The sequence below is a fragment of the Harmonia axyridis genome, chromosome 3, assembly GCF_914767665.1.
Source record: "Harmonia axyridis chromosome 3, icHarAxyr1.1, whole genome shotgun sequence".
NCBI classification, from domain to species: Eukaryota; Metazoa; Arthropoda; class Insecta; order Coleoptera; family Coccinellidae; genus Harmonia; species Harmonia axyridis.
The window spans coordinates 30,535,051-30,560,092 of NC_059503.1; the positions used below are offsets into that span (position 1 = coordinate 30,535,051).

Here is a 25,042-nt window from a genome sequence, read left to right on the forward strand (position 1 = left end):
GGTCAAGCCTCAAAAAAAAAGGTTACCTATCTACTTGTTCATTGTTGCGACTTTATGTTGTTTTTATTGCTATTTGAAATTGTTTTTGTTCTTTATAAATTATTTCAGTGAATATGTCTGATTGGGGAATGTGTTATAATTCAACAACCAAGTGAAAAAAGTTAATATTCCTAGAAATCCAGGATTTTTATTAAATGAATACCTCTCAGATGCGGTTTGAATTTTTAAGTGGTATTTTCCCTATTTCTATGCCACTTGTGACTTGTCCCGGTCGATGTTCCAACATTTATGGCAGCCCTAGTCTAGCACCTTTTGATTTTCGAAAAAAAAAATCGATAATCCAAATGTGCTGGGTCAACTTTACTCACATCAAAAATTGTGCTACACCCATGTAAAGGTAGGTATTCCGTAGAAATTTCCACATAAAAATTAATCAAAAACAAAAAAATTAGAAAAAGTTGAACCAGTTTTGGTCTTTTTGACCGAGATTTGTTTTATACACTTTGATGTCATGGATTTGTACACATATTTCAATCGAAAATTCTTGACGTCAAAGGAAATACTTTTTTCCTTAACCATTTTTCCGAATCGGCTCGGTTGAAAAAATATGAGCTTTTGAAAATCCATAAAAAAAATGTTATTTTCAGTTATATCTCGAAAATGGAATGGAATTGGTGGAAATGAATATGGTTTTTTTCTGACATGATGAATCTTTTCCGAACATGAAATTCTATCAAAGGCCGGTATACCTACTAAGTGAGAAAAAAAAACGAATCGGAAGAAAAAGTAAAGAAAAAAAGTGTTTCTTTTGACCTCGGGAATCTTCGGTTCAAATATATGTACCAGCAAAGACTCACTCTGTATAGTTGGGCTACTATATACATATTTCTGCTGACTGATGTCTGTCAGATTTTCAAACAATTTACTGATAACTGATTTCCATCCTTTGAAGAAAAAGTAGAGTTATTTCTGAAAATCTGATCAGAACAAGAGAACTGCACAAATGTAGCAAAAGTATCTGAATCAATTTTCGCCGAAGAAAAACGAAAGTGCAGGACTGACTTTCTTCAATTTTTTTTTACGGAAATGTCAGGGGCACAACTTCCCATTAGTGCAGCACAATTTTTACACATATTTTCATAAGAAAAACCGAAATACAGATGTGCTGGGATGAGATTTTTCTAATTTTTGAGTGTTCCTGTGAAACCAAAAATTTTATGAAATGAGTGCTGGCCTAGCTTTTAATTGAATTTTGTAATATTCAGTACATGTAGTAAAATTTTATTTCATCCATTGAATCCCAATAACATGTTTTGGGAAATATTTTCAAAGTCGTATTTAACAAAAAAAAAAACAATTTAACAAAGTATCACAAACCTAGTACAGCTCAATTCATTACAAAAAAAAAATCGAAAATAACCCTTGTCTACTGTTTGATATCCCATTTTACGTTCGTGCCGGCTGCGAAACCGTCCGTTTTGAGAATAGTTTCACAACTCCTCCGCTGACACGAGTCGATCTCCACACATAACTAACCTCGCTTGTGCTTCACTACCCGTGTCAACTAGAATAAATCGTTCATTTCGTGAATATCTGCACGACTGTTCCGTTGACACGGGTCGTTTTCCATGTATTCTTGAACCACAGCTGTGATACACTACCCATGTCAACCTAGCTTAACTTCCAAGAATTAAATCGTATAAAGTGCAATACTTGTGTCAAAATTTCCAAGATTACCCTAGAAGTTTTACCTACCTTCAACAGTCATTTAGTTTATAGGTGTTTACTGCTGAAATAGACAGTAACCTAATATTGTGCAGACTGCAGAGAAGTATACTGTCAACAGTGCCAAGACAATCACAAATGACTGAAGTGTCCAGACAGTATTATTCCATGATTTTATATATGCGAATGCTACCGCAAAAATTTGTTCCAGGCAATGCAGATATTTCATTGATTTGATGATTTATTTCACATGATAATGAGTAGGTATAAACTAAAAGTTTCTGAATTGTTCCTTATTGTTTCATCATACTAGGGTTTGATCATGCTTTAATTTAATTCAGAAGTTGAACTTAAATGTGAATGGAAATCTTTAGTACTTTTTCAATTGGAGTTATTGATTATTCCGATATATATTTTTGATTGTTTCTGATATTGGAAAATTGCTGATTAACAATAAATCGAAGGCTCATTTGATTTTTTCACAATTGTGCTGTAATTAAAGTCTTTTATCACACCTTATTTTTGATAGCTATTCTATGTTCCCATAAAAACTGGACTTTTGAAGATAGCCACAGTCATTTGTTGAACCTTTAGTGAAATTACTTAACGTGTATAGTGTAATTTTCGAATTGACTTTTTTCCACATATACGTGGTGAGTTTTTGTGTATTCATTGAATGAATTGAATTAAACTACAATAAAAGGAAATAAAAAGGTCAAGGATTTATTGAAAATAGTAACTACTATAAATGATAGCTTATTTCTTCAATATTGACGAAGCGACAAAAATACATTCATCTCTATTTGAAAAAACTGTAAAATGTTATTATTGTTTATTTCATTCTGATAGTGTTCGTCTGAAAAATCATATAATAAATATCATTTCGTGAGGGATGAATGAAAAATTATCTAGAGTCTTTCCAGAATCTGAAAAAAAATTGTAGGTACCTATATGTATACTGTATAACTATATGGATGATATTTGCTAGGGCTTATAATGGTAAAACAATGTATTCAATCGTATGCACACATATTTTGAATTTATATAATTATATATATAATTGTATATTTGAAATACCTACGAGAAATAATTTCAGAATTCATTACCTTGATCATAAATAAGATTTTGAATTTCATCTTTCCGGATTTCGAGTAGAGAGTTTTCTTTATCTTATGTTCATTTTTGCTTTTCAAGTTTTTGACGTGGCTAAATGTTCCACCCGAAACCCCCCTAGGTATTTCATGTTTGCGCATAAGCAAGGCTTACCGTAGGGATGTACATGGTGTCCCAAATTCCATGATGATTGAGAGCATATCGAGAACTATAAAACTTTGAATAAAAATTTTCAAGGAACCCCTATCTCTCTTTTAGAAATAATAAGATATCAGAAAGCAAAACAGACATCAAAAACTTGTAACGCAAAATAAGAACACTGACAAAAGCGCCATCCGAAGAGCAGCGTTGTAAGGACAACAGTGCTGAGGAATGAAGGCGGCAGGAGTCTGATCGACATCAAGAAACTTGCCTAGGGGCAGATAGAAAGCTTATAGTCTACAACAAGTACAGGGTGTCCCAAATCTGATGCTCACTAAAACTAGACTTAGAGAAAAAAATCTTGGAGGATTCGATCCCTTTTTTTGAAATAATAAGATATCAGAAAGCAGATCATAGATATCTCGATTCGTTCCCGAGTTACAGGGAGTTCCTGAAGAATAAATACAACGTTTTTTCATTAATTTTTATGGTTTATAACACAGTATAGAAAACAGCTTCTACAGAGGTTTATTATTTTAAAAAACACAATTCATCTTGATTAATGGAGTTTGTTTTTCAAAATAACAAGAAGCTGAAGAAGCTGGTTTCTATACCGAATATAATCTTATTCAGAAATCAACTATATTACTTATGTTTAACACCACAGACCAAACATAGGTAATACGGATGATTTCTTAATAAGATTATGTTCTCTTACAAAAAGCAAGCGAGTACATATGTTAATTTTGGTTAATGAAGTATCTTTAAAAAAAAAGAAACTTCTGAAGAATCCCCAATATTGAGCGAAACGTCAGTTTAACTAATATGAAAAACAGCAAAGACTTCTACATTAGTCCTAGTTGGTACCCACTAGGCAATACAATAATTATATTGTGAGAATATTCTTCAAAGGGCCAGGCACCTGAATGTATGAAAAATTGTGACCAGTCAATTTCAAATATTAGTATTGTTTTTTGTGGACCTTCATGCCCTCAATGAAAAAAGTTGATCAGAAAACTCTGGTCAGCGCTGGTTCCTAAGTTATGAGGTGTTCAAAGTAGATAGACCTATAAATGCTATACATAAGTAATATTATCATAACTTTTGAACCAGGAAACATAACTGAATAGCTTTTTCGCTACTACGCAGCTAATAGGGCTATTCTTCATTGATCGCTAAGGTTTTTTGATTTATCGTCTTTACTTATGAGGTACATGACTAGGATTTGATTATTCGTTTATTATTTCGCTATTTTATTGGAATATAAAAGGCAAAAGATTATCATAACACAAGTCTTGAATAGCACACTATCCAGCAAGTCTCACCGTTCTGAAGCGAGATACAGCTAGTATCAGTTGAAGATTTTTACTGCACATTTAAAATAGGAGCCAGAACTTAAGGAACCTGTGCTCATATCGACTGAACACGAAGTACCCTTTGCTGAAAAATGTTCAAGATGCCACCTAAGTTGATGGCAATAATAAATTATGAAAAATTAACAAAATTACCAATATCAACTTTATAGCCGACGATATAATGGCTAAGTTCCGCTTCAGAGTAGAGATACTTGCTGGATAGTGTGCCATTCAAGAATGATGTTATTATATTCTTTTGTCTTCAATATTCCAATCAAAATGGCGAAATAATAAACGATAATAAAAATGAAATATTGAATGAGCAAAACAGCTGGGCAGATACGTTTTCCGCCTAGTCATGTTACTCATAAGTAAAGACGATAAAAAAACCTTAGCGATCAATGATGAATAGTCTTTTTAGCGGCAAAGTAGTGGAAAAATTTCAGTTCCCTGGTTCAAAAATCATGATAATATTACATTAATTTGTAGCTTTGAACTCCAAATAACTTGGAAACCAGCGTTGATCAGAGTCTTCTGATCAATTTTTTTTTCATTAAGGGCACACAGTTCTATTATACAAAAACAATACTAAGATTTGAAATTGACCATTTTTCATACATTCAGCTGCTTGATTTTTTCTCATTAAAAAGATAAGCTGCTTTATTTAGTGTAAACGGCCTCACATGGATAGAATTAGCATGTATTTAAGTCATGGAGTTTCTCAAAAGGCTTTGGATGGAGGACGGATGGTCGTGGAAGGTATTAGTTTTTGTTCCTCTAAAGATTCCAGTGGTTTCGTATTGGAAACTATACATTTGTATCCACTGACGCATAGTCTGGTTATATTCTTTTGTATTTGGTTTTTCAGGACAATGAATATTCCAGTTTTAAATTTGGTAACTTTATCTTTCGGCTTTATATTGATTGTCAAAGGTACTAAAGCTGAAATTAAACAAGAAAGATCTATTGGAAATTATCTGTATTGTGGTATTTCCGAACCACTTGAGCAGGGTGCAGAACCTTTGATGAATTCACCATGGGCAGTATTACTGACTGCTGTAACAGAAAAAGGCAGAGATTACATTGTTGATTGTGGAGTAACATTGATCGGCTCATCACGTGCCCTAACAAGTGAGTATCTTTCCCAACTTTCTTCACTAAATGAAGTTTATTATTTTATCTACTCCTATTAAATTATATATCCATTATTCAACTACTTTTGAGCAATTAATAGTATCTATTAACAAACATCCTGAGTTATAATAACTCACTACTATAACTCACTATAATAAATCGGAAAATATGGATCTGTGCTTCTATACTTCTCTGTTTCTATTCGATTGGCCGAAAGGGAACATTCCATTATTGTTATTGAGGGGAGGAATGTCCGAGGGAATGTCATTTTAATAATTTTGACGTTTTCAAATTAATTTGATATCTAATTATTCTGAATGTTTTGCTGAAAACGATTAATTCAGATAGTGAAGATGAAATATTATATAAGTATACATTTTCAAAAGACAAACAGCTAATGTTATCATACAGAATTATTTGCCCGAAAAAAATATAAAGGAGTTTGTAGCAGTAAGGTCATTAAGTTGTCGTTTACAGGGAATGTTTTTTGGTATATTTTAATGCATTTTTATAGGCAACTATTGAGGTTTTTCAATATAGTTCTATGTCTGTTCTCTATACTGGATTCGAGCTAGCCGAAGCTAGTTCGATTGTGATTGGTGACACTAAGTTTCCATCTCTCTTGTAGTCGGGATCGAGCACATATGTTTATTTCCCGTTCCTTCTGTCTATATTCTAAGTCTGTATTTTTTTCTTAGTATTTATTGATATAGTCGTAGATAAAGTATAGTATTCAACTTGCGGTAATGGTCATAACTCACTTGATGAATTACAGCACTCGCCTGCGGCTCGTGCTGCAAACTTCATCTGCGTGAGTTATGACCTACATTACCGCTCGTTGAATAATACGTATACTAATTATTACTATTATACACTGTGTCCTTAAAGTATGGAACAAATTCGTTTTTAGCTATAAACAGACCATTTTAAGGAATAATCCTGAAACACGTCGATTTCTTATTTTAGCTTACCGTATTTAAAAATAATAATCTGATATACAGGGTGAATTACTTTCGAGTAATGACGTCACCTTCATTTTCTTTTTAATGAAACACCTCCATTTTATCTCAATTTTCCGATCACTCTAGCTGAGCTGATTCCAAAAATGTAACACATGTTGATTCCAATTGGTACAGGGTGGGCAAAAATACAATAGTTTTGTGTGTGCTCATAAAGTATCGCGTAAAATTCTTTATTAGTTAAATTAACAATATTATCAAAAATAGTTATTGTCTAGCGGCAATTGGTTTGAATGTAACACCCTGTAGTTTGTTACATTGTGATAGAATTGTGAAATCAGCTCAGTTAGAGTAATCGGAAAGTTGAGACAAAATGGAGGTACTCCATTCAGAAAAAATGACGATGACGTAATTACTCGAAAGTAATTCACCCTGTATATTAGATTATTATTTTAAAATACGGTAAAATAAAATGAAAAACCGACGTGTTTCAGGATTATTTCTTAAAATGGTCTGTTTAGCGAAAGATGAATTTGTTCCATACTTTACGGACACAGTGTATAGAGGGAATAATGAGGAGAATTGTTTCAAAGCAGAAAAACTATACATCTCTCTAGAAGAAGCACTAACCGAAGAATCGTGTTTCGGGCTTTCGTCCTTCATCATTCATTCCGAAAGCCTCTTAAAGTTTCAATAATAATAGCATAAAATTCAACATTTGTGCATATTTGTGATATTTTGTTACGAAAGCTGAAAGAAAATCATTTCACAGCGAACGCTTGTTTGAAGAAAGAAGACACGACATCCTTCTCTGTGATCATTGGGCTTCCAAGTCTTAACGAAATGGATAAAGGAGTGAAACGGCTTGTTACCAACATAAGTTTGGTTCTTAGTGACAGAAGAATAGCTGTTTTGAAGTTCAGCGTAGTGCTATTTGGTTCCTCAATAAAACCAGCCTGCTTAGATAGGAGTGACATACAAGGATTATACGCCACAGTTGGTAGGACTCATAGAGAATAAACATAGTTAGAGGGAGTATACGCAATTTTTACATGTCCCCAACATGGTTAGATCACGTTGTTGGATTGTGATATATTTTCAAATCCACAATTTTATTATATCGTTTGGAATGTACCTATATTATAATGAATGAAATATATTTACTTGAGTGATCCCTGATGAAATATGCAAATTTGAATATTTGGAATCCGATTATTTCCTAATTATCTAATTTATAATAAGCAGAATATTTTTTTTTCTATATCTACCTGCCGAAATCCAAGGTTTGGCAACTTTTGCTCTCCTAGTGTCATCGGTTGTTTCACGTCGTTTGGCGCGCTTGAAGTTTGTTTTCTGAAGTTCTGATATATTTAGGTATTTATTTCAATATATTTTGAGTTAATATGAAACGTTCATTTACTATGGGAAATAAGAAGTGCTTTCTTTGTGACGAAACTCGCGAATTGAGAGAAATATCGTATCGCTGATATGTTTTCATTTCCGCGTGCTTCATGTCGAATTTGATAGTTCATGTTAGGGGTAAAATTTGCTTATTCGAAATAACATATGCCCTCTCCTTCTATGTTTATTACTCTGAATACTTCTCACTTATGAATACTTAAAAAAAATTGAATATAAATAGCAACACTAAGTAGTACTAGAATTTTTTTCACATCTCTTTTTATATTCGGAATTCGGATTTCTGATCTAAACCATTCACCAAACGATGTTCGTTATTTTACCAATAATCAGAGAAGTAATGGTGTCTGGTTAGATTCTGACATAAAAATGTCTATCTATCTAATTCAAGTTCAATGAATATCAAATTTGAGGAATTTCCCCCAGGATGGTCAAACCAACAATCCAATGAAACTGATGAAGTAGATATGCCTTCTGGTAAAAAGGTCGCTTATTTGAGAATGCAGAATTATTGTCTAACTGATGGATATTGCGCTAGAGTTCTACCGGTTGAAGGTGAGTAGAATTTGACATATGCTCTACATATCTCTACAAATTCGGAAAAATTTCATTTTATCCGGCTGAGTCTCCTCACTATTTATTATGGAAAAATGGTTACCGATTAATTTCAAATGTTAGTATTGTTTTTTGTAGAACTTTAAGCCCTCAATACGAAAATATGATAAGAAAGCTCTGGTTCTCAAGTTATGAGGTGTCCAAAGTAGAGATATCGATGAAGGCTATAAATGTATCGTGAATTTGAACGAGGTAAAATATCAGTAAAAACGAAGAATACCCCTTAAAAGTTGAAATACTTTTTTTTTCAGCTGCAAAGTAATGAAAAAACTATTCAAGTAATATGCCTCTGGTCCAAAAGTTTTGATAATATTACCTACATTCGTGGCTCTTATCGGTAGCCTAAGCTATATTCTATATATTATTATTTTAGCTAATAATAATAGTAATAATACATTTGAAGTTTTTATCGCTATCTCTACTTTAAACACCCTATAACTTGGGAACCAACGTTGGCCGGAGTCTTCTGATCAGCTCTCCTTATCTTAATAAGCTTAAGTAGCCCTTAGGCTACAAAACAATAGTAACTTTTGAATTAACCAGTCATCATTTTTCATACATTCAGGATGCCTGGTCCTTTGCAAAGATAATTTTCCTATTTATTTGATTCGCTTAATTGTTGGTGAGAGCTAAATTTTCGGGTTCATTCAGAAATCATTATAAACTTGAAACCTCGTACTTGTACTCGTAATTTTGGATCTTGTATTGATGGTGCTCAAAAATATTTCTTCCATCTCATCCTCTTCCTTTCCTAATCCTCATCCTCTCCTTTTCGAAATTGATTGGCTATGTTTATTAAATATTTGCACTGCTTATGTTCATCAACAAATTTGTCATATTTAAGACTGTCAGAGATTCTTTAGTGGAAAATCTGATTTAGGCTCCAAGCAATAGTAGGTAATGTAAGAACTCAGTAATATATGGATTGAGATAATTAATATTAAAAAGCCTTTAGGATTCTGTTTGAATTTCACATTTTTTAATGATGAGGACATCTCTTATTTTCGCAGAGCCATGGGAAATGAATGCAGATGAAATACAAGAAGGTGCACCTTTACTTATTCGGAAAGACGGCTATTGGTATCTCAAAGGTATCAAAATAGACAAAAATGAGGCAAAACCAGATGACAGGCAACTAGAGGATAATATAAAATTTATAAATAATTATGATATTTTTTTCATCAAATTATCTGGGCAAATTACTGACGAACTGACAAATGATATGATTGGAGTTCTGTGATGATTTTTTCATTATATTTCTGAAACACTGAACGGATATTTTTAGTCCAGTTTTCACATCGAAGGAAAACATTTGAAAATGTTTAACAAGTTGTCCTTGAATTGAGAGTGAATCCATTTTCGTATAAAACTTTTTGTTTTCCATGAAGTGAAAATATGAAAATTTCAATTTAACGTTTTATTTCGTCTTGGGTATAACAGCATGATCAATTCTGAGAAAAATAATTGTTTTCATTTAATATTTGCAACATCTTTCTGTTGTTTATGGTACCAGTGTGTTTGGTTCTTACATCTAGTATATGATAGATGATGGGGTGGAAAACTGAAAAAAATAATCCAGTGTGTCAAGGATTATACCTACCATAGGTACTGTATAATCTGTCTCATCCGGGAAATATAAGAAAAAAGACTTTGTATGGGATATAATAGCAAAAGTTCTTGAAATTGACCATATTCACCATCGCCATATTGTTGTGCGACAATACCAACTACCCAGTGTTCCCAAAGAAGAAATATTGAGTTTACTAGAAAAATACCGCTAATATCAAAAATACTATCAGCCATAGAGATTATTCTTCCACTGACTATTTCCAAAAATGGAGCGAAGCCTTCATTTATACACTCGGCCACAGTTAATTCGTTCATAAAACCACCTTTCACTAATGTTTTTATTGCCAAAAGGTGAAGTTATTGCGAAATATTGTCCCATGATAAGCCTATCTGGTGTAGCAGCCAGAAAAGGTACTCCGGGATTTATACACAAACCACACTTATAAACTTTATATTGTGGAATTTTTCTAGTAAAGTCAATATTTCTCCGTTGGGAACACTGGGTAGTTGGTACTGTCGCACAACAATATGGCGACGGTGAATATGGTCAATTGACGGTGAATATATATCATAGTTTTATGTCTTACTTTCCTTTTATAGGAATTGATTATTTGTAGAAATTTGGCGAATTTGCAATTTTAAAATTGCAAATTCTCTAGAGAAATTTCAATGTCTCATTCCGGGGTGGAATCATCTGCATGTCAACTCAGTGGCCCCTGACATATCTCCATACTGTAGCTTGGAGACCATAGGTAAATACGAGGATAAGTACAAAAGTGAGAGGAGAAGTAGAACCCCTTATCTATGGTGGTGACGTTGCCTGTGCCATATAACGGATGGGATTCTGTCCCAAGCGGTGGCGTTCTTCTGAGAATTGCGCAGATATGGACGCCATCTATCGAGCTAGCAAAAATCAAGACAGAAAAATCTTCCGTATATTTAATTCATTGATCATTTGAATGTAAACCTACAGGCTTCCTCCATGAATTTAAATAATTCATCATAAACAATCATCAACAAATTTTTCTCGTACAACAATTGCATAGTTCCCAACTGGAAAATCAACAAGTGTCTTCAAGAAGTGCTGCCAAAGGCAAGGATTCGTTCTGTTTTTTTTTCAACAACATCAAATAACAAATATACAGAATATACTTCACTAATTCAGTGGCAGAGGACCTAATTCCATAACATTTCGAATCTTTCCCAGATTTCCGAGATGTCAAACATTTTTGTGGCCAGGCCACGTTAAAGTCTCTGGAATTATATAGCCAGGGGTCTCTGCTGACATGGGAGTGCCATAATACCATAAATCCAGAAGCAATAAAGTAACTCTACTATGGGTCCGGTACCCATAGTAGAGTTACTTTGTAGTGGTATTGAAAGAAACGAGAAAGCCGATGCACTTGAAAAAAGGGCATCAAGATTAAAATCTGTTGGTTCTGAGCCTTTCTGTGGACTTGGAAAAGACCATAAAGACATATCAAATTGGGAGAATAAGTCTATGGAAAAGGCCAATATAAGGCAGCGGTCCAACAATGGAATTGGGCTAATAGAAAAACCATCTGAAGTAACACTCCTGGTTTTGCTCAGGCAAAGAAATTTATCGTGCTTTCACTGACCTATACCAAAAAGATGATTAAAAAGTAAAATAACTTATTTCCGCTTTATACAGGGTGTTTCCTAAACATGCGGCAAAAATTCAGGGGGTTGTTCCTTGGACTATTCTAAGAATATTTTGTGCTTTGATGATTTTTTGAAAAACCTATTTGTTTCGAAGATATAGGGGAAACAAAATTTCAGATCATAACATTTTATTATGAAAAATTACATGAAAATTCAACTCAACCTACAAAAACTGTTGAAAATGACCACCTCTAGCCAGCATACAAGCATCCAATCTTCTCCTCATTGACTGCCGAACCCTTTCAAAAACACCAGGATCATTTCTTATTAAGTTACACCCAGCAATGATCCGATTTCGCAAGTCTTCCACATTTTCTACTGGAGTGGTATAAAATAAACTAATGATTTTAGATGGCCCCATAGGAAATAATCTAAGGGGTTTAAGTCCGGGGAACGAGCAGGCCATAAATGAGGTCCACCTCTTCCAATTAGTGAACACAGTGCGGTACGCATTTTTATTTAAACTATTATTAATTTTAAAAATATGAAAAATGTTGTTCGCCCTGTATCTTCGAAACAAAGAGGTTTTTCAAAAATCATCCAAGGACAAAACATGCTTAAAATAGTCCAAGGAACAACCCCCTGAATTTTTGCCGCATGTTTAGGAAACACCCTGTATATTTATTTTCACAACAATTGTTTCGTCATGATAACATGACTTCGTCAGGTGAGCATGGTAACTGTTACCATGCTCAAGATGAATTTCCGACAAGTAAAGACTGAGACAATCAAACACTTTATACCAAAAAGCTCTTGAAGCTACCAAGAGCTAAGCTTCGGGTAATGGTGGGACTGCTGACATGACACTGTCAGTACAAATACATTTTGTACCGCATAGGAAAGTCAGCAGATGAGATATGCAGAAATGCAGGCTCTGTGCAAAGAAGGTAGAAACAGATAGTGCGCAAATGTCCAGGGCTCATTGGCCTAAGCACCACTCATATGTGAAAGTCAGTTCTGGATACACACGGAGTAACAGCCAAGGCTCCTAAGGATGTCGTCGGTTTCGTTAACAGTATCGACGGCATCCCTGGGTTTGTATGAATAGGTAGGGTTAAAAACAAAAGATCAGTTTGGTCGCAGTTCCCGGAAGGCTAACAGAGCCACAACAACCTCGACTCGGTAAAATAATAATGAATAATGTCTGGAAAATTCAATCATCCTTATTAACCTACAGGGTATTTCATAAATATAATTTCACATGTTTCCAATGGGAATGCTTGACAATTTGGATAGTCTGAATCAGTGTTGGAAATAGTCTACGATATTCGTATATAACATATGATGTTTAATTGAAAACTTTCAACCAGTATAAGGTATAACTTATTTTCAAGTATTTCCAAGAATTATTTGAGGAAAATAACTTATATTCAGTTATAATTGATAATCAATAAAACAAAACAAAAAAATTGTACCCTTATTAACTAAACTTGTGGGTTGTGGTCCTTATATTGTGACTAACTAGTTCACGGCCAAGGACAAATTAGGAAAATAAAAGAACGGGATAAAAACACTTATTCAATTTATTTCCAACCCACTAAAAATGTGTGAAGAAGATGATATTTAGATCTAATCGTTTTTAAGGGTCGCTAGACACTTAGGTCGTTGCTCAGTTGCAGGTACTTTTTCGCCGGTCTCGGGAACAGATGTGAAAATCTTTACTCTTCTCGTTGTCGGTGCAAGTGTTGCACATATGTTGTAGTTGTAGACTGGGCTGAACTCAATTTAATTATTCGCCCTGAAATGCCGAGTTTATTGGCATTCAGAACGTTTTCCATTCTACCATTAGCAAAGCCTTTCTACGGACCACTTAGGGGTGTGGTTTTGATCATTCCAAGTTTTTACACCGAGTTCTTCTGTTATTAGCATTTTGGTTCGAAATTCAAATCAACTCGAATATTTTCGAGGGAATCGATAGATTCCCTACACACTGAATACTTTACCAACCATATCTATTAGTAATACTGCTACACTTCGTATTTACCTAAGTACCAAATGTATAGCATTAAATATCGAATGTTTCAAAACTTCGAAAGTATTTGTTAATCTCTAAATAACGCTTCGCTCCAGCTTGCAGAACAACTGAATAATTAAATTTCACAGACCTTCAAGAATCTGCTGCATATCTTTTTTCACCTGAATATTCTAATTTTGGGATTGCGGCTGTTGTTTTTTAGGCGAATATGATTTTTTCAGCAGTTTTGTATCCGATTATTTTTGATCAAATCATGGTCATATCAAATGTGAACTTCATATAAATGGAACAATCCGACATCCCGAACCACATATTTGAATTTCATTTTTGGAGGGGAAACTTGAAAAATATAGTTAACTATGAATAAATCACTGAAAATGATCAAACTTCTTGACCGCATTCAAGCAGTATGTGACACGAAAATGACCAATAAGAACAGTTGTATCGCATTAACTACCAAGAACCAAAAAATGTATGGAAGAAACGGGAAATTTTTGAAAATATGAGTCATAGATCAACAGGTCCGTATTTTAAATGATTTGAACTTTGAAGTATAATCGATAATCATTGCTACATAGGCGTACAACTTTGCCTTCACCTTTTTTTCCGAAATTCGAGGCTTTATTAAAAAAAACTGGTTATACATTTATGATTCAATGTATTGTTCATCGCTGGCCGCGTCATCTTTTGAAGCAATCCACGAGTCGATTAAATTTTTCACTTCTTCATAAGACCGGAAAAGCTGGTCAGCCATTGATCGAAACAAGCCTGAGGAAGCAATATCTAGAGAATACGCCGAGTGGGGTAGGACTTTCCATTTCATCGTTTCCAAGTATGTCTTGACTACTTTCGCAGCATGGGGTCGAGCATTGTCTTGCTGTAAAATCACTTTATTTGTTATTAATATTTGTCTCTCAATATTCGGTTCAAACGCATCAATTGCGTTCCATAACGATCGCCTGTGATTGTTTCAGTCGGTTTTACCAACTCATAATACATTACGCCGAGCTAGTCTCACCAAATACTGAGCATGATCTTGGAACTGTGAATATTTGGTTTGGCCGTCGACAAGGAAGCATGGCCGGAATATCCCCATGATTTTCTGGGCTTGGAATTATCGTAATGAACCCATTTTTCGTCTCCAGTCACAATGTGAAGATTGTGAAGATTTGGGCCTAAAACGAAAAATAATTTATGTTCATTTTGCCATTTTAGTGAGGAGGAGAGCTTGTGCTAATTTTCAAAAATGTTAAAAAAATCATTCATATAAAAATACTCGAGCGCCTCAGACATTCACGGTGTTTACCCGCTTTGTTTTTCTAACAACCGAGAGATATTTTTCTGACGAGTAATTAGGGGAGGATGGCTGTAAAAAAGGGTAGAAAAAAAAACAAAAAGTTATTCGAGAGTGTCAGATATTCGAAGGGAATATTTATAAAACTCAAAAAAGTGTCCTATTAAAATATCTGACGATTTGGATGTGATCAAAAGTCATGGTAGATTTTTGAAAATGTAAAAAAAAAGTGACCTTGAAATACTCAGCGCATCAGATTTTTACACAAACGGTTTAACTTGATGTTCTAGTCGTCCCAAATGATAATCTGTCAAATATATGAAGGAATATTCTTAATCTGGAAATTTGAAAGAAAAAATTTTTTTTCTATATGTAGGTGTAATTTTATTATTATTTATTAATACAAAAAATATATTAAAAAATATAAAAAAAATGTTTTAATCTTCATCCTCACTGGATTCATCTTCAAAATTGATTCCTCCTTGGTCAATTTCTTCTTCATTTTGTGTTTCTGTAAAAAGGAAGAGTTATAAACTTTATAATTTTCTATTTATTTTGTATTATAGTATTAAAAAAAACGTACCTGAATCTGAAGTATCTCCTGATATGTCAGGTGTTATGACAATATCTTCGTATGCTTCATGCTTATTTATGGTTTGAGCTACATCGCCCCATGAAAATCGTCAGATTATTTTTATTCTGTTATTCTTACAGGATTTCCTTCAAAATGAAGAAAAAATTAATCACACTCGACTATTTCACAGTCTCGTTTTTTTTTACATTTTTTCCACTCACCTATATCCTTATACCACGCTAAAATCATCAGATTATTGAAATATATTTTGTTCTGTATGTATTTAACTTACCTAGCCTTAATCTGACGCGCTCGAGTTTTTCTGAGAATTGATTTTTTTTTTTTATTAATCTGACAGGCTATCCTCGGAGCACGCCCTTATATGAAGAGTTTATATATGGTAGGATTACAGTACAAGGAATAAGGTTTCTCCTCTTATAGTTTTCTGACACGCTCGAGTAACTCTTCAAACCCCCTCTTGGGCTCCCCTACTGGCCTACTATAACGATGCAGACACAAATCGACTAATATTTTGATGGTGGTATTTTTACAAATATCTAAGCTTATTGCATGACATCTAGGATCTATTTATTTTGACTACCACTTACTGCTATAGCCATCTATTGCAAAATGGCGGAAGCAATTTTGTACACCTGATAGAGATATAATGTAAATTAATAAGAAGTGTGGCAGTATTGTCAATAAGCTCATATGATTTGATGTTCTATGTAGTGTTATTTGTTCTGAAAATTCGGTTTGAAAAATTGAAATACATGGTTTTTACTAGATGGAACAACATAAAAAAAGTTTATCTGTACGCGGGCCTGCTGTGATTATTAACCAGACCTAAATATTGGCCATTGTCCAAAACTCAAGTCTTGAAATTTTTGAGAAAATCTATTGAAGTGGTTGAAAGTTTTGATAAAATACATAAAACATGCATAAACGAATAGGACAATTATCAAAACCGGGTTTCAGACTATCCAAATAGTCCCGCATTCGTATCGAAAGCATATATACAGTTATTCATGAAACACTGTTCAAAGAAATAGCTCTGATAGTCTGATCCTCTGAGAAATGCACAAATCTTTCAACGAATAAACGAATTACCTAAATCATGCTGCTGAATAAACCATCAATAAGAAACGTTAAATTCCCATGATCATGATACTCTTATGAACAATTAATGGACGAATACCTTCAAAGCAATATTATTGAAACATTTAGAAAGCGTGAATTTTTAATTAAACATTAATAGCGATCTGCTATTGTTGTTTATTTTCAATCAAAATCAAACGATAATTAAATTTATTTCAGGCTTTCAAAATGAAATAATGAGTCTATATCTTAATTTCAACGTTTAATAATCGAAACATTACTGCGCAATCAATATAAAAATCTGTACTATAACTAGTTTCATTCCCTAAATGTATTTTTTTCGTTTTCTTTTTTTCGCTTTGATTTTCAAAATAGCAGAAGTTGAAGATCCTGGTAGAAGGTTCAAACCAGATAGTGAATCTAATCTCAGTGAGAAAAAATTTATACTTGAACGAAAGAATAAGGGACGTTCTAAAGAGGGTGAGAAATTAGAATATTATGGTGATTATTCAGACAGCACATCATCAGAGAGCGATGATTCAGAATATGATGTTGATTTCCGTTCTGCCATACCAAAACCACTGAAAATAGGTAATATTTCCAAAAATGAAGAATTTTCAAATTTTTTCTCAAGGAATAATAAAACATTCAAGGATAGGATAATTGAATTCAACAAGAAGCAAGCACTCAAGAAGGAAACAACTCCTTATAATAAAGATAATTGGAAGAAAAAAAATGAGCAGTTTGATAAAGAGGAGATAATAGAACAAAATTTAAAAGATTTAGATAAATCTGAAGGGACTCTTAAAAATGATAACATCAATTCAAAAGTGAATGTTTCATCTCGAAAAACAAAACCGAAATGGAAACCAGAATCATTTCGAAAACAAACTTACGGAGAACGAAAAAAAAATCTTACTGATGAAAAAACAGTAGAAAAGGTCTACTTGAACCCTAAAGAACCTCAAATTTCAAATGAACCTATGAAAGAAGCCATCTTAAACAAAAAGAAACAAGATAAAGGCGTTCCAAGCTCCATTGAATATTTATCAACTCCAATATTGAATAGCAAAATACAATTTGATAAAGGAGATAATATAGAACAAGATTATAAAGATGTGGAAAAATCTGAAGGAACCCATGAAAATGATAAGAACAATTCAATATCAAATATTTCATCTCAGAAAACAAAACCGAAAGGTCCACTCAAATGGAAACCAGAATCAATACAAAAACAGAGTTACGAAGAATGGAAAAAAAAACTTACTGATGAAAAAACAGTAAAACAGGTTAACTTGAACGCTAAAGAACCTCGAATTCTAAATGAACCTATGAAAGAAGCCATCTTAAACAAAAAGAAACAAGATAAAGATGTTTTGAGCTCCATAAAAAATTCATCATCCCCAATATTAAAAAGCAAAATACAATTTGATGAAGCAGAGAAAAAAGAACAAAATTCTAAAGATGTGGAAAAATCTGAAGGAACTCATGAAAATGATAAGAACAATTCAATATCGAATATTTCATCTCAGAAAACAAAACCGAAAGGTCAATCCAAATGGAAACCAGAATTAATACGAAAACCGACTTATGAAGAATGGAAAAAAAAACTTACTGATGGAAAAACAGTAGAAAAGATCACCTTGAACAATCAAGAACCTCAAATTCTAAATGAACCTATGAAAGAAGCGACCTCAAACAGAAATAAACAAGAAAAAGTCGTTTCAAGCTCCACAAAAAATCCATCATCTCCAATATCAAATACCAAAAAAAAGCATGAAACCTTTTACAAAAAAGCGAAAAATTCACATGAAGATAAAGAAGAAAACTCCAATAAAAATAAAAGAGTTGGACAAGAGAGGAAAACTATAAATGGGAACGCGAGGAAAGTATCTTCGAAAGAAGAAACCAGTTATATTGACGAAGAATCGAAAGACATCTCCGAGAATTCAAATTCACAACAGTCTACCGAATATGACTTGAATTCTTATAATAGTGAAGGTTATGATACAGAAAATAAATCCGAAGAAGTCGATCGGTATGGAGACGATGAGGTGGATTTCAAAAACAATCTTACTAAAGAGAATCTTCAAGAATCTGATGACGAATCCAAATTATTTGAACCAAAGAGTTTTATCAATAGAGAAAGTAAAGACAATGGCCAACATTCTAAAATATCCTCAACATGTGACAATTCTTGGAGCTACATCGATGAGCCCATACGTTTTTCGGAAGATAACTATCCAAACTGGACAGGTGAATACGACTGAAAAAGCTCGCACATAATGTAATATTACAGGGTATTTTCGTTATTTCAGAAACTCTTCAATTCAAAACGTCGAAAATAAAAGGTGCAAAAATCCTAGGCTCCATTAAACCCTGTGGTACTTTATCACAATGTGTACACAGCAGGAAAATCATAATGTCACCTTGGTTTCCTCTTCTATTGAAAAAAGGTCCTCTTGTAGGCAATTATACCTCTATACGTTGTGGGGTAACCCTAATCTCAAGAAGCCATGCTATAACTGGTAAGTAACAAATTTCGTTTCATGATATACTTAAACTTGAAGGGGATTACCACCACGTGGTTTTTGCTACCCATTCATTTCACCTCTGGCGCTCCTGCGCTGCGATAACCAAACTTTGTAAGGTGTGTTCTACATTCTCTTCATCTTCTTTCTTTTTTCGGAGGAAATAAGTAGAGGGCGACGACTTTCACGAAATTATGATTTTACCTCTTTTGTTATGATTTTTGGTATGTTTTTCTCAGGAATATTTTAAAAATATATCAGTGCTTTGTACGAAGTACATATCATTAATTTTTTGCGAAAAATAAAAAGTTATCTTTTTCATTTTCGATTATGCAAATACATATAGTATCATAAGACAGTTTGCAGTTTGGATCAAAAATGTACAGGGTGTTTATAAGAAGATCATGAACTTGAACAACACAAATTCATCAAAACTCAAAATTTTCACATTACAACCTATTTTTGAGATTCAAATTAGAACCCATATTTTTTTATTATTTCAGTCGATTCTACATACAAAAATACTAAGGGTTACTTGAGCAAACCCTATACCCAAAATAAATCTCTTCTGAATAACACTCTGTACCTTTCTCGTCCAAACCGCGAACAGGTTTATAATACTATGTATTTGCAGAATCGAAAATGAAAAAGGTAACTTTTTGTTTTTCGAAAAAAACTGATGATATGTACTCACTACAAAGCACTGATATATTTTTAAAATATTCCTGAAAAAAACATACCAAAAATCATTATAAAACAGGTACAATTATAATTTCCTTTTTTCGAAAAAACTTGTTCTGCAGGAAAACTGAAAAAAGTGAGTCCTCGTCGTAGCCATTTTTCTCATAAGAATGCCATTAACACATAAACCGTTGAGTTTATACCCAAAGTACAACATATTGCTGAAATTGTCATAAAAAAAGCTATCTAATGATGCAATAATATACTGGGTGTTAAATTTGAAATAGGGAAGTAGTGGTCTGTTTCAGATATAACCGGAAGTTGTAGAGATCTGAAAATATTTTAGGGAAAAAGATCATTGTCTCAAGCCCCAACATGCAAATTTTCAGCACAAAATTATGATCAGTTTTCCATAAACTCCAAATAATCCATAGCGGTGAATCACCCTGTATATTTCAAACGAACTAAAGGCAGATTCACTGAAAGCCAATTTTCCTTTGTTGCGGTGGTTGACGTTTAGATTTCATGTGGCTCGAAATAAAAATATACCTACCTACATCTCAAATTAATAGATATGTGATCTCAAATTAAGAGATGAAAATGAAGGAAGAACACATTTAATTACCATAAACTACCTTTACCTTTCGGAGATTGAAATGTAACTTTGAATAATTTTGTTTTCTAGCTTCTAAATGCGTTCTGAAAGCCAATACTGGACCATTGTACCTCATTTTCGGAAACTTCAATTTTGCTGATAAAGATCACGATGGCTTACTTCGTAAAGTTGAAACAATTGCATTGATTGGCGAAGATATGGAGTTAGCTGTTTTAATTTTTGAAGAACTCATATTTTTCAACCATGTAAAACCTATATGCCTCAAAGCATTTGACGCATCTGAGGAGAGGCACAAAAATATGAAAACAGTGGGTGAGTCTGAAAAGTTCGTTTCACAAAGATTCTTTTCGTCTCTGTATCAATGAAGAAATAATTATATATTATTAATGTAGGATCCAGTTTATTGTTCCCTGTAAATTATTGAGATGGTCAACCGGATGTTTGGAGACCTATTAGTCTCTTCAAGTGCCAAGGGCATGACAAATTCAATGAATTTACAGGGAACGAATGGTTATTGTACATAATGCACAAAGGATGTTTTATTCTTCGGAGTGTCGAAGAAATGTGTCAGGTCGGTGCTAAAACTTAAGAGATTTATTGGGGGGTTAATAAGGTTCGAAGACAATACGGTTATGCCAGATGGGTTACATATGTTTTCTCAGGCTCTATCCTTCTAGAATATTCGATTCCCAGGAATCCGCGAAGATCTTTGGGGGCGGTACGGCAAAAGATTTCATTGGACTAGGAGATGGTAGGTACTTTCCCCTAAGGGTGTGGCCAAAACGAAAGGAAGTGATATTCGAGACAGGGTAGTTCAAATTAAGCCGAAGACGAAAACAGTTAAGATTAAACCAAAGACGTGTACAGACGGTACAGTTTAACTCAAATCAAAGACGGTCAACTTAAGACGTAAGACAAAAAGACGGTTCGCGGACTAGATTAAGACGAGTCGCGAACAAATTAAAGACGAGACGACCGAAAACTTGAAGTACGACGAAGCATTTCGAGTAATCAATTAAACGAGAGTTAAAGACAGTACCGTATACCGTATAGTAGTGAGAAACTTGTTATTAGGACGTTATTGGGATCTTCTCAATACTGAGTTTTCACTGTATAATTGTGGCTTTGTAAATAGATGTAAATAATTGAAAAGAGTTTCATTATTACAAATCCAACAAAGTCACGGAGAAAAAGACGAAAGGCCAGGTAATCGAATCATACCTCTAGACGATCGATTAACCAAGCCTACATTAATATCAATAATATGCACCCAAAATATAAACCCAGTCGGATCTATTTTCACTGAAATATTAGATTTTTATGTTTCGATATTCCTCTTGGTTCTTGTTATGCTATCGAACACGAAGTTTGAATTGTAAAATATCTATCCAGTTGAATCTTTAATCACTGTAATATACTAACTGAAAAAGGAACTGCAACACCCAAAAGGAGCTGTTAAAATTTTAATTTTTTTTTTGGTAAAACATAGATAGTATAGCAAGTAGTAAATGATTGAATTTGGAAAAAAAATCGTGAAGGTTTTTTTATGTAAACAATTTTTGTTACTTAAATATTGTAGTCGTTTTTTGCGAGTTTTTTAAATTTTACAACAAACCAGTTCGAGAAGATCCAAAGTCGATGTTTAGTTGTTGTTAAAATGCCTAGAGCACGTGTACGTGGAATTTATCGCCAGCTAAGTGAATTAAGAATAAGTGAAAGAGGTCGAATTATTGGTCTACGGGAGGCGGGGTTGTCATTTCGAGAAATCGCTAACCGTACCAACAGAAATCCAATTATTGTTATGAGATGTTCTCAAGCGTGGTTTGATAATGCCCAAAATCGAAGAAGTGTAGGCACCGGACGTCGAAGGGGCACAAATAAAATTAAGATCGACGTCGAAGACTTATGGCTATTAGAGACCGATTTGCGACTACTCGATCTTTGGCTGATGAGTGGTTAGGAGAACAAGGACATCCTGTAACTGTCTGAATGGTTTACCGCCGGATAAGGTCTTTTGGACTGCAGCATTATGGACTCTATCTTGTGTTACCTCTGACGGTTGAACATCGTCGGCAACGATGATAGTTGTGCAAGGAACGTCAACATTGGAACGTGGAATGGCATCAGGTCCTCTTTTCTGATTAATCTCGATTCTTCTTGGGTGCACATGATGGCCGAATTATCAAAAAAAAATAATTGAAAATAAAATCACTCTCGAAATCGAAAAAAGAGTTTTTACTGATTATGATCATAATCATAATCATCTTTATTTGTACTTATGCTGTTTACACAGATGTACCAGCAATTCACAAAATCAATGCCGAGGTCTTATTGAATGAAGTGTTATTCCGCCATGAAAGAGGAAAAAGTAATAAACCATAGTGTCAAATGTGCCTTGTCTCTATGGAATAAAATATAAGAAATTAATAATTGATTGTTGTGTAGGTAAAATTGCAGTGTTTTCTGTTTCAGCTTGGAATTGGGCCTCAGAAAGTGTTGATGCTTCTGATGAAATCGTGACTGATGACTACTGTGGTACAATTAAGAGAATAGATAAAAGAAATGCCACTTTAACGGCTGCACTAATATGTCCTCGAGCAGAAAATTCTTCAACTTCGTTTTGCATGAGAACTAAAACAACATCTGTGTGTAAGTTTTAGATATTCACACGTTGATTTCAGCAATATTTTTTTTAACCATAGGGAATAAGGAAGATGCGGTCCCTGGTCTCCCATTGATGATTTCAAGACATAAAATTTGGTTTCTCAGAGGCATACTTTTAAAAAAAATTGAAGATATTTCAACCAGGAGAAAGTCTAAAAAAAAAGTGACTAAAATCATCTTCGAAGACATTGATCAATATCTTCCTGATTTGAATGTCATCGTTAGGAATACAGTATAATTTAGTAAAATCTCTATAATGAAAATTTCAATAATATATTGGGTTTCATTTTATTGGTATCCTTATCGAATCGCTGAAAAGAATAATAATAAGTTATTTATGCAACAAGTGCAAAAAGTTAATGTTTATTGCACTCGACGTGAAATTGTCCGACGAGGCCGTTAGGCCGAGTTGGACAACACGTCGAGTGCAATAAACAATTTTTGCACGAGTTGCATACAACATTTTTTCTACGTTCATGCAAAAAGCAAAAAATGATTTATTGAGGTGCGGCACTAGGTGTAGGAAAATGAAAAGCGCAACTTGAATACTTTATTATCAATATCGATTTGCATTGAAACAGGAACTAATACGTTACGAACAATTTAACTCAAACTTTATTTTTACCCTCAATGTTGAAAGTGAATGAACAATTGGTGCAATTTTCAATATGAATATTTCGTAGTGAAGTACTTTTTAAATCTACTTCTTGATTTCTTACTGCTGTAAACGTACTAGTACTTGGTAACTGTACATCGTTATTTCCTTCAGGCTGAAATATTTGTTTGTCATGATGACAGCACGTTGAAGTAGAATGACAGATGAGTGCAATAAAAACTTTATTGCACTAGTGCAATAAAGAACTTCTTTTTCCACTAAATATAGTTCAATACTGGCTGGGCATGTAGCACGGATGGTAGATGGACGATGGACAAAGAGGCTGCTCGAGTGGAGACCAAGAGCCGACAAAAGAAGCAGGGGAAGACCTCCCACGCGATGGACTGACGACATCAAGAGGATTACCACAGACTGGATGTGGAGTGCTCAGAATAGAGGACAGTGGGCAGAAATGAGGGAGGCCTATATCCAGAAGTGGATGCAAAGGGCTGGTTGATGATAGTTCAATAAAGTTTTGCTTTTTGCATGAATGTAGAAAAAATAAATAAAACAATACTACAACTGAAAGATTATCTCTACTCAGAGCCGTAGCGACCGAGAGGGAGAGGGGAGCTTCACCCCTGATTTTTTGAATTATCAATATCATCTCTGGTAAATTATACTTTACGCTGTATAAAATTATTTGATTTCGCAATATCCACCTAAAAACTAGTCGAGCGATTTCATCGCCTAACTCTAGGGGAGGGTGGGGCAACTGGGACACCTTAAGGTTTAACGAGGTATAACTTCCTCAAAAATGCGAATAAAACAATGTTTGTTGATTGAGACACAACTTTAAATACTTATTCAATACACCAACACACAAAATTAACAAAATAATAATTTTTAGGTGAGAATTTATGACTTGAAAAAAAAAACTTCAAGTGCCTCACTTGCCCCATATCGTGGGGCAAGTGAGCCCTTCTACTATTCGTTCATCGAGGCGCTATATCAATACACATTATTCATTCTTCATGAAAATTGTATCAATTTGTTTCAAAAAAACACAATAGTGTTTTTTCTTCATCTGATATTGTTGGTGGTTTTCCGGTAATTTTTTTTTGTCCCCAGAGTTTATTCTCTTTTTCTATTCTCTTATAATTGCATTGGTTCTCACTGTTTTTGCTTTTTCTTTGAGTTCGTCTTTATAGGATGAATTTATGATTATTTTAGTACTCGAAACTCACTTGCCCCAATGTGTCATAAGAAGTGAAATTAAATTTTTGCAAAGTACGCTTATG

At 33.8% G+C, this 25,042-nt stretch overlaps 2 protein-coding genes across 3 annotated transcripts in view; both read left to right on the forward strand.

Moving 5' to 3' along the window:
- Positions 1-2,239: 2,239 nt before the first annotated feature.
- Positions 2,240-25,042, forward strand: part of LOC123675143 (venom protease-like) — a 34,847-nt gene continuing 12,044 nt past the window's right edge. The window contains exon 1 of the mRNA XM_045610420.1: positions 2,240-2,378. The gene's annotated coding sequence lies outside the window, so the exon portion shown is untranslated. The remainder of the gene's footprint in view (positions 2,379-25,042) is intronic.
- Positions 16,838-23,437, forward strand: LOC123675142 (homeobox protein 13-like). 2 transcript variants are annotated; one of them, XM_045610416.1, is made up of 5 exons: positions 16,838-18,910; positions 18,973-19,182; positions 20,552-20,794; positions 22,955-23,131; positions 23,185-23,437. In XM_045610416.1, exons 1-5 carry the CDS (start codon positions 16,984-16,986, stop codon positions 23,382-23,384), a joined length of 2,757 nt encoding a protein of 918 aa, XP_045466372.1. In that variant the 5' UTR covers positions 16,838-16,983; the 3' UTR covers positions 23,385-23,437. The 2 variants fall into 2 exon arrangements, with proteins under 2 accessions (XP_045466372.1, XP_045466373.1); XM_045610417.1 differs by having other exon boundaries at positions 22,955-23,127.

Bases quoted from the DNA above. Each gene is read 5' to 3' on its own strand.
- LOC123675142 (XM_045610416.1), top strand. From the start codon at position 16,984: ATGTATTTTTTTCGTTTTCTTTTTTTCGCTTTGATTTTCAAAATAGCA. The intron at 19,183-20,551 runs GTAAGTAACAAA...TTTGTTTTCTAG, and splicing joins AAGAAGCCATGCTATAACTG to CTTCTAAATGCGTTCTGAAA. The intron at 23,132-23,184 runs GTAAGTTTTAGA...TTTTAACCATAG, and splicing joins AACTAAAACAACATCTGTGT to GGAATAAGGAAGATGCGGTC.